This window comes from Coregonus lavaretus (genome assembly GCF_964263955.1).
Source record: "Coregonus lavaretus genome assembly, contig: HAP1_SCAFFOLD_3395, whole genome shotgun sequence".
NCBI lineage: Eukaryota > Metazoa > Chordata > Actinopteri > Salmoniformes > Salmonidae > Coregonus > Coregonus lavaretus.
This window is the reverse complement of record NW_028163801.1, coordinates 7944-17990: the sequence shown is the minus strand read 5'-3', so window position 1 is coordinate 17990 and position 10047 is coordinate 7944. Positions and strand designations below refer to the sequence as shown.

The window sequence follows — 10047 nt, the reverse complement described above, 5'->3', positions numbered from 1 at the left end:
TCTATACAGTGCATTCGTTAAGTATTCAGACCCCTTCACTTTTTCCACATTTTGTCACGTTACAGCCTTATTCTAAAATGGAATAAATAAATACAAATTGTAATCTACACACAATACCCTATAATGACAAAGTTCATTTATTACAAATAAAAAACAGAAATACCTTATTTACATAACTATTCAGACCGTTTGCTATGAGACTCGAAATTGAGCTCAGGTGCATCCTGTTTCCATTGATCATCCTTGAGATGATTCTACAACTTGATTGGGGTCCACCTCTGGTAAATTCAATTGATTGGACATGATTTGGAAAGGCACACACTTGTCCATAAGGTCCCACAGTTGACAGTGCATGTCAGAGCAAAAACCTAGCCATGAGGTTGAAGGAATTGTCCGTAGAGCTCCGAGACAGGATTATGTCAAGGCACAGATCTTGGGAAGGGTACCAAAACATGTCTGCAGCATTGAAGGTCCCCAAGAACACAGTGGCCTCCATCATTCTTAAATGGAAGACGTTTGGAACCACCAAGACTCTTCGTAGAGCTGGCCGCCCGGCCAAACTGAGCAATCGGGGGAGAAGAGCATTGGTCAGGGAGGTGACCAAGAACCCTATGGTCACTCTGACAGAGCTCCAGAGTTCCTCTGTGAAGATGGGAGAACATTCCAGAAGGACAATCATCTCTGCAGCACTCCACCAATCAAGCCTTTATGATAAGAGTGGCCAGACGGAATCCACTCCTTAGTAAAAAGCACATGACAGCCCGCTTGGAGTTTGCCAAAAGGCACATAAAGGACTCTCAGACCATGAGAAACAAGATTCTCTGGTCTGATGAAACCAAGATTGAACTCTTTGGCCTGAATGCCAAGCGTCATTTCGGGAGGAAACTTGGCACCATTCCTACGGTGAAGCATGGTGGTGGCAGCATCATGCTGTGGGATGTTTTTTAGCAGCAGGGACTGGGAGACTAGTCAGGATTGAGGGAAAGATGAACGGAACAAAGTAAAGAGAGATCATTGACGAAAACCTGCTCCAGTTCTTGAGTGGCCCAGCCAGAGCCCGGACTTGAACCCGAGCGAACAGCTGAAAATAGCTGTGCAGCGACGCTCCCCATCCCACCTGACAGAGCTCGAGAGGATCTGCAGAGAATAAATGGGAGAAACTCCCCAATAACAGGTGTGCCAAGCTTGTAGCGTCATTCAATAGACTCGAGGCTGTAATCGCTGCTCAAGGTGCTTCAACAAAGTACTGAGTAAACGGTCTGAATACTTAAGTAAAATGTGATATTTCAAATTCTAAAAACCTGTTTTTGCTTTGTCATTATGGGGTATTGTGTGTAGATTGATGAGGGGGGAAAAAACAATTTAATCCATTTTAGAATAAGGCTGTAACAAAATGTGGAAAAAGTCAAGGGGTCTGAATACTGTGTATACAAAAGTATCTCAAATGCAAAAATGAACTGAGCATCATATTGATTAAAGTCACTAATGACACTCACAAACGCCACAAATATGTATTTATTAAATCACATTCCCTTAAAATAAAATGTTACAGTTTAATACGTATATACATCAAGTGGTATCTTCAAGCAGCGCTATAAATCATTCAAGTAAATTCCATGATTAATGAAACAATAAATATTTGGTGCAAACTGGGACCATTTCTAACCAAAACGTAGCCCCCATAGGCTAGCGAACCAAACAGTGAAAGCATGTAACGTACTGTTTGTAGCATCGAAGACAAAACCCCCACTCACTCCCTAACCCAGTAAGGTCTGTTGGTGTACCAAAAAGAACAGTTAGCTTCCCTCAGAGTCATAAGACTAGGGCCCGGTTTCCCCAAAAACATCTTAGAACCGTAGGTTCCTGTGTAGTAGTAGATCTGTTCCAGATCACCAGTGGTTACCATGATACTGGCAAGTTAGCACAAATTGCTTTTTGAGCATTAGATGGCTAGGGCATTGGTCACCAAGGTTGTGGGTTCAATTCCCTGTACGGACCACATAAGAATGAATATATTGATAATATATTGTGGTCCTCTGTAGCTCAGCTGGTAGAGCACGGCGCTTGTAACGCCAAGATAGTGGGTTCGATCCCCGGGACCACCACATACACAAAAATATGTATGCACGCATGACTGTAAGTCGCTTTGGATAAAAGCTTCTGCTAAATGGCATATTATTATTGTTATTATTATATGGATAAGAAACAGATCACCAGTGGTTAGCATGGTACTGACTAGTGGCAACATCAACCCAAGGTTGTGGGTTTAACTCCGTCACAGTCCCTCACACAGCTAGTAGATAAGATTGACTACGAGTTTCAGTACATTGGATATAGAAGCTCGGTCACCGTCTCTGCATCCCAATACGCACTCCATTCCCCATCTAGTGCACTTCTTTTGACCAGGATCCATATCCCAGTATAATGCACTACTTTTGACCGAAACCCTATGTACACCCTGGTCAAAAGTAGTGCACTATAAAAAAGGGGATATGGGGTAAGGTTTGGGACGCAACCTGTTGTACGTGTCACTGTGAGTCCTCCTCCAAGGCAGAGAGGACCCTGTCTTCCAGCTGGGCGGCGGTGGGCCGGGCGTCAGGGTCGGAGGCCAGCATGTCCAGTAGCAGGGTGCAGACAGCCTGGCCAGGAGGGGGCGGTAGAGGTGGGGCGCGGCGGGACTTCATGGGGATACACACCTGGAGGTCCGGGTTCTCACACAAGGCCTCGCCCAGGGGCATCAGCCAGCGGGCCTTACACACGTACGCACCTGTAGGAACACACAGGAAAAAAAGACTGTATATCAGTACTAAACATCCTTAAGGCGTCCGCATGCTTCCCAGCCGAAACAGTTCGCTAGAGTTTGTGCATATATTATGACGACATTTTGTGACGTTTTGGACTTTGGTGAGGGTTTTTTTCCGGCTGTTTGGGCACACCATTTCCCCCCCCCGGGAGCCGATGTCTACGCCCCTTCATCGGTGATTGGTCAAGAGTAGGGAATCTTCAATAAAGTCGTCATTCAACAAGCTTTTTTCTCATTTTTCAAGTGAAGGTATATTAAAAGGGAGTATCCATGAACACTGGTTCGGTTAGCCCATTTCTGCTAGGAGCCAGCCGAACTGAAGCCTGCTAAGAGCCAGCTGAACTGAAGCCTGCTAGGAGCCAGCCGAACTGAAGCCTGCTAGGAGCCAGCCGAACTGAAGCCTGCTAGGAGCCAGCCGAACTGAAGCCTGCTAGGAGCCAGCCGAAACTGAAGCCTGCTAGGAGCCAGCCAAACTGAAGCCTGCTGACCCCTTTACACACATACATACACGTAGGAACACACAGGTACAGGACAGATATCAGTACTGCAGTCTGTGAAAATATAATCTTTGTATGTAGACCAACAACAAACCATCATCTTTAATCCTTCAACCAGGAGAACATGACCAACTGTAATAATTACTGTAGTACAACTATCATCCATCCATGGGCTCTGGGAAGACTAAACAAAATGGAGGCGGGGGAGTAATGAGCCACTATTTTACTGGCCTGGGAAGTCTCCCTCCCTCCCTAACTCACCCCATCCATTCAGCCACCAGACCACGGGCAACATAATGGAGCCTCAGTTTCCCGTTTTATATTCAAATCCAGTATTGTCTCCGGTAACAAGAGCCGTTTTCATTCAGGTTGATAACACACTTCAAACGAGGTGGGGAAGGAAGGTATTTTATTTTAAACCTGTAGCAGAGCGTTTCCCTCCAACAGAGCTGCTTGTGGCGCAGAGACATTTTAGAGAATGAAATCTGACAGTCTGACTGCTTCATCATCATCATCATCCTCCGACTCTGAAGAGCCAAAATGAAACCGGAGCGTAACTAACCCCTCTGAATCTTTTCACAGAGAGTCAACATAGATCCATAGGCTGCCACAGATAGTCAACATAGACTTGTTTTCCATAGGCTGCCACAGATAGTCAACATAGACTTGTTTTCCATAGGCTGCCACAGATAGTCAACATAGACTTGTTTTCCATAGGCTGCCACAGATAGTCAACATAGATCCATAGGCTGCCACAGATAGTCAACATAGATCCATAGGCTGCCACAGATAGTCAACATAGATCCATAGGCTGCCACAGAGAGTCAACATAGATCCATAGGCTGCCACAGATAGTCAACATAGATCCATAGGCTGCCACAGATAGTCAACATAGATCCATAGGCTGCCACAGATAGTCAACATAGATTTGTTTTCCATAGGCTGCCACAGGTCGAGACAACACACACACCCTCCCCTGTGTGGAGCCCTCCCTCCCTCCCTCTCTCTAACTCACCCAGTTGTTCCTGTGTGGAGCCCTCCCTCCCTCCCTCTCTCTCTCTAACTCACCCAGTTGTTCCTGTGTGGAGCCCTCCCTCCCTCCCTCCCTCTCTCTAACTCACCCAGTTGTTCCTGTGTGGAGCCCTCCCTCCCTCCCTCCCTCTCTCTAACTCACCCAGTTGTTCCTGTGTGGAGCCCTCCCTCCCTCCCTCTCTCTCTCTAACTCACCCAGTTGTTCCTGTGTGGAGTCCTCCCTCCCTCCCTCCCTCTCTCTAACTCACCCAGTTGTTCCTGTGTGGAGCCCTCCCTCCCTCCCTCCCTCTCTCTAACTCACCCAGTTGTTCCTGTGTGGAGCCCTCCCTCCCTCTCTCTCTCTAACTCACCCAGTTGTTCCTGTGTGGAGCCCTCCCTCCCTCCCTAACTCACCCAGTTGTTCCTGTGTGGAGCCCTCCCTCCCTCCCTCCCTCTCTCTAACTCACCCAGTTGTTCCTGTGTGGAGCCCTCCCTCCCTCCCTAACTCACCCAGTTGTTCCTGTGTGGAGCCCTCCCTCCCTCCCTCCCTCTCTCTAACTCACCCAGTTGTTCCTGTGTGGAGCCCTCCCTCCCTCTCTCTCTCTAACTCACCCAGTTGTTCCTGTGTGGAGCCCTCCCTCCCTCCCTCTCTCTCTCTAACTCACCCAGTTGTTCCTGTGTGGAGCCCTCCCTCCCTCCCTCTCTCTAACTCACCCAGTTGTTCCTGTGTGGAGCCCTCCCTCCCTCCCTCCCTCTAACTCACCCAGTTGTTCCTGTGTGGAGCCCTCCCTCCCTCCCTCCCTCTAACTCACCCAGTTGTTCCTGTGTGGAGCCCTCCCTCCCTCTCTCTCTCTAACTCACCCAGTTGTTCCTGTGTGGAGCCCTCCCTCCCTCTCTCTCTCTAACTCACCCAGTTGTTCCTGTGTGGAGCCCTCCCTCCCTCTCTCTAACTCACCCAGTTGTTCCTGTGTGGAGCCCTCCCTCCCTCTCTCTCTCTAACTCACCCAGTTGTTCCTGTGTGGAGCCCTCCCTCCCTCTCTCTCTCTAACTCACCCAGTTGTTCCTGTGTGGAGCCCTCCCTCCCTCCCTAACTCACCCAGTTGTTCCTGTGTGGAGCCCTCCCTCCCTCCCTCTCTCTAACTCACCCAGTTGTTCCTGTGTGGAGCCCTCCCTCCCTCCCTCTCTCTAACTCACCCAGTTGTTCCTGTGTGGAGCCCTCCCTCCCTCCCTCTCTCTCTCTAACTCACCCAGTTGTTCCTGTGTGGAGCCCTCCCTCCCTCCCTCTCTCTAACTCACCCAGTTGTTCCTGTGTGGAGCCCTCCCTCCCTCCCTCTCTCTAACTCACCCAGTTGTTCCTGTGTGGAGCCCTCCCTCCCTCCCTCTCTCTCTCTAACTCACCCAGTTGTTCCTGTGTGGAGCCCTCCCTCCCTCCCTCCCTCTCTCTAACTCACCCAGTTGTTCCTGTGTGGAGCCCTCCCTCCCTCCCTCCCTCACCCAGTTGTTCCTGTGTGGAGCCCTCCCTCCCTCTCTCTCTCTAACTCACCCAGTTGTTCCTGTGTGGAGCCCTCCCTCCCTCCCTCTCTCTAACTCACCCAGTTGTTCCTGTGTGGAGCCCTCCCTCCCTCCCTCACCCAGTTGTTCCTGTGTGGAGCCCTCCCACTCTCCCTCTCTCACCCAGTTGTTCCTGTGTGGAGCCCTCCCTCCCTCCCTCCCTCTAACTCACCCAGTTGTTCCTGTGTGGAGCCCTCCCTCCCTCCCTCCCTCTAACTCACCCAGTTGTTCCTGTGTGGAGCCCTCCCTCCCTCCCTCCCTCCCTCCCTCACCCAGTTGTTCCTGTGTGGAGCCCTCCCACTCTCCCTCTCTCTAACTCACCCAGTTGTTCCTGTGTGGAGCCCTCCCTCCCTCCCTCTCTCTAACTCACCCAGTTGTTCCTGTGTGGAGCCCTCCCTCCCTCTCTCTAACTCACCCAGTTGTTCCTGTGTGGAGCCCTCCCTCCCTCCCTCCCTCCCTCCCTCTCTCTAACTCACCCAGTTGTTCCTGTGTGGAGCCCTCCCTCCCTCCCTCCCTCCCTCCCTCCCTCCCTCTCTCTAACTCACCCAGTTGTTCCTGTGTGGAGCCCTCCCTCCCTCCCTCTCTCTAACTCACCCAGTTGTTCCTGTGTGGAGCCCTCCCTCCCTCCCTCCCTCCCTCCCTCTCTCTAACTCACCCAGTTGTTCCTGTGTGGAGCCCTCCCTCCCTCCCTCCCTCCCTCTCTCTAACTCACCCAGTTGTTCCTGTGTGGAGCCCTCCCTCCCTCTCTCTAACTCACCCAGTTGTTCCTGTGTGGAGCCCTCCCTCCCTCTTTCTAACTCACCCAGTTGTTCCTGTGTGGAGCCCTCCCTCCCTCCCTCTCTCTAACTCACCCAGTTGTTCCTGTGTGGAGCCCTCCTCCAGGAAGGTGAGTCTCTCCAAGACGGCCCAGAACATCACCCCCAGGGAGAAGATGTCTGCCTGGGCCGTGTAGCTGAGGCCGCCCCACACCTCTGGAGCCATGTAGAAGTCAGAGCCACACGTAGAGGAGAAGTGCTGTCTGGTCAGACTAGTGTCTCCTTCCATCCCCTGGCCTCCCTCAACGCTCATCTTACTCAGGCCAAAGTCAGCCACCTAGAGGAATGTAAGATTGAAGAAGACAGGGAATATTATTACAGTCTCAAGCTCAGGATTTAAATGAACTATGTGTTTGGCTGTTTAAAAAAAAATACTAGCTAATGATCCTTTCACCCAATTAGTATAACTTTTCTTACAGTTACATGTACTTTTCAGCGGGGACCGTGGTTACACTGAAGTGTTCAGCGGGGACCGTGGTTACACTGAAGTGTTCCGCGGGGACCATGGTTACACTGAAGTGTTCAGCGGGGACCGTGGTTACACTGAAGTGTTCAGCGGGGACCGTGGTTACACTGAAGTGTTCAGCGGGGACCGTGGTTACACTGAAGTGTTCAGCGGGGACCGTGGTTACACTGAAGTGTTCAGCGGGGACCGTGGTTACACTGGTTGCACACACACCCCTTTCACTTCCCTTTGAATTTCAGTGTACCTACCTTGACGAGAGGCCCGTTAGGCGTGAGAGAGACCAGCACGTTGTCTGGCTTCAGGTCTCTGTGTACGATGCGGAGGCGGTGGAGGAAGGCCATGGCTGAGCTGAGCTGTTGGACCACGCTGTGGTTCCTCTGGCTGTCTGGAGGTCTGGACAGCAGGTAGTGGTTCAGGTCTCCCCCATCACAGTACTCCATCACCAGCCACAGGGCCAAGCAGCGCCTGGGACCACGGTTCTCCTTTTCTGCTGTGGGGGCTGGTCTCTTTCTGGGCCTGGAGAGGCCAGAAATTTTCCTCACAGGCGTTTTGGACATGGACAAGTCAGAGTTAGTTCTTTCCTGGGATTTGGACCTGAAGAAGTCTGACTCTGAGTTAGTTCTCAATCTGCTCTTGGTTCTGGATCTGAAGAGACCACCCGAGTTAGTTCTATTCTTAGTTTTAGACCGGGAGGAGTCCGACTTAGTCCCTTTCTCCTCCTGGTTCTGCTCTACCCCCACCACGCTCCCCTTCAGGGCGCTCTCCACCAGGTCCAGAGGCAGCCTGCCTGGCCTGAGGGGCTGCAGGGTCTTGGGTCCGGTCTGCAGCAGGCAGCCATGGAGGGCGATGACGTTGGGGTGGTTCTTGGCCGTAGCTCTCATGGCCCACAGCTCCTGGAGGTAAAGCTCGATGCACTCTGGGCTACTGCAGGGCAGGCGTTTTATGGCAACCCGCTGGCCTGTTTTGGACATGTGGCCTTCGAAGACCACACCGTAGCTACCTCGCCCGACCTCCCTCTCGAGGGTGTACAACTCCTCCATCTTCTGACTCATATTATCAACAGGAACTTGGATTGTTCTTAGATTCTTGGTTTGAAGTCAGTGTTTGAGTTTACCATGTCTACAAAATGACAAAATATTGTTAGCTAGTTGTAGCGATCATGAAATTGATGAGACGTGATATCATCTCAGCCTTTCCTGTTTGAGCAAATAAACTTAGCAAGCTAGCAAGTAGCTCTCGAGAACCCAAGGGTGCTACCAGCTTCCCCCGTTTTGGGTTCTCAGCTGATTGTCTGGAGGACAGCTGGGACCATGTGAACTTCAATCCCACTACAATTAGAAACGTTAATTAATCCTCACTTGCGATACATTTTTGGAAACATTTGGAACTTAACTGAAATAACAGCGAGAAAGAATCTTTCAAATACAAAAGATACAGTTAATGTAAGCAGTTTAGCAAAGTTGTATCCTGGTTGCACCCAGCTGAATTTTCAAAAACGAGATAAGAAACTTCCTCCCCAGTCATGCTCCATTGGGGAGAATCTCAATTGCATTTCCTTGATTCCTCGCGTATATGAATGTTAAGTTACAAATGTTTCCAAAACTGTATCGAGTACGAGGCGCATTTGCGTTTAGACAGAGAATTTGGCCAGTGTCGGGGAGATCCCCTCAGGCTGAAGACGGCTTAGTGAATAGCCCAAAGGCCGCAGATGGCGATATCGAGTCATTTCATCTTACTGTCCAAAGGCATTGTATGCAACTGGCTATACACTCGGATCGCCAGTGGACCGGTTCATAAATAAAACTTCCATTCAAGCTGCAAATGCGTCTATTTCCTCCTTAACTCGATTTAATGGCATACACTTTCTTTATGAAACACAATTTTCCACCACCATGCTAGTAGAGCTGCATTACAATGCCTTTGGATGGTAAAATAAAAATGTATGCACTCACTACTGTAAGTCGCTCTCGATAAGAGCGTCTGCTAAATGACTAAAATGTAAATGTCAAATGAATGAATAGACGGTATAATGTTTAATAACATTTACCATCTATTTGAATGGGCAAATGTTAACTACATAGAAGCCCGCGAGACTTTTCTAACGTTAACTTGATTATCTAAATTGTCAACATGTTGTTCACTAACAGTCATTAACAACAGTAGCTAAAGTAGTTAGCTAACTAGCTAGCTAAATTTAGTCAACTTTACATACTAGAGTCAAATGTGGGTACCTAGCTAGTTGAGAAGAACATAACAGTAGCAATGTTCTTTCAACTGACTTTCACTTTTCAAAAATAATCTACCAGAATTGGACATTTAAATCGCTTGCCTTGGTAACCATTGAGCGTCCTTCTGGGCTTGGGAGTTACAGCTGGCTAACTGGTTAGCTTGCAGCTTGCTAAATGTATCGGAACATTTTTATTTAGCTACATTACGTAAATGACACTTACCCATGGAGTTTATATTTTTTTTCCACTAAAAGTAAATTATAGCTATGTGTATCTGTTTACTTGGCTAACAGATTAATCTGAAACGGACAACACCATCGTCGAGTCAAATGAAAACAAAGATGGATTTGCAGAACTTCTGTCTCCCCTTGGAACGTCCCGCTCTTAGACAAACGTGCGCTGTGATTGGCTACAGTAATAACGTAATAACGTTAACTTGTATCATTGGCCAATCAACAAAGATGCATTATTGATATAATTCGAAATGTCCAATGTCCGAACGTTTCATATAATTGAATGAAAATGGTGGATACATGAAGATAGTTCGCTCAGGCCGTTTGCCATTGAAACAAAAGTGTCAGTTGCGGTCTACTTAACAGGGTGTGTCTCCCATAGTCACCAATGCAATAGCAGCTGGGTGTTCTACTTAGTTCACTGACTGTCAGTAGCCACGTTT

General features: G+C 49.1%; 1 protein-coding gene across 1 annotated transcript; it reads right to left on the bottom strand.

Annotated features, from left to right (window-relative positions):
* Positions 1–1497: 1497 nt before the first annotated feature.
* LOC311117768 (serine/threonine-protein kinase PDIK1L-like) lies at positions 1498–9714 on the bottom strand. Its single transcript, XM_084192682.1, has 4 exons — positions 9594–9714; positions 7392–8262; positions 6714–6954; positions 1498–2767 (listed from the first exon to the last, which is right to left on the bottom strand). Exons 2-4 carry the CDS (start codon positions 8193–8195, stop codon positions 2529–2531), a joined length of 1284 nt encoding a protein of 427 aa, XP_084048808.1. The 5' UTR covers positions 8196–8262; positions 9594–9714; the 3' UTR covers positions 1498–2528.
* Positions 9715–10047: the final 333 nt, after the last annotated feature.

Coding starts and splice junctions, on each gene's coding strand:
- LOC311117768 (XM_084192682.1), bottom strand. CDS start 8,195: ATGAGTCAGAAGATGGAGGAGTTGTACACCCTCGAGAGGGAGGTCGGG. Junction 6,955..7,391: donor CTAACGGGCCTCTCGTCAAG/GTAGGTACACTG, acceptor ACATTCCTCTAG/GTGGCTGACTTTGGCCTGAG. Junction 2,768..6,713: donor CTCCACACAGGAACAACTGG/GTGAGTTAGAGA, acceptor GTGTTCCTACAG/GTGCGTACGTGTGTAAGGCC.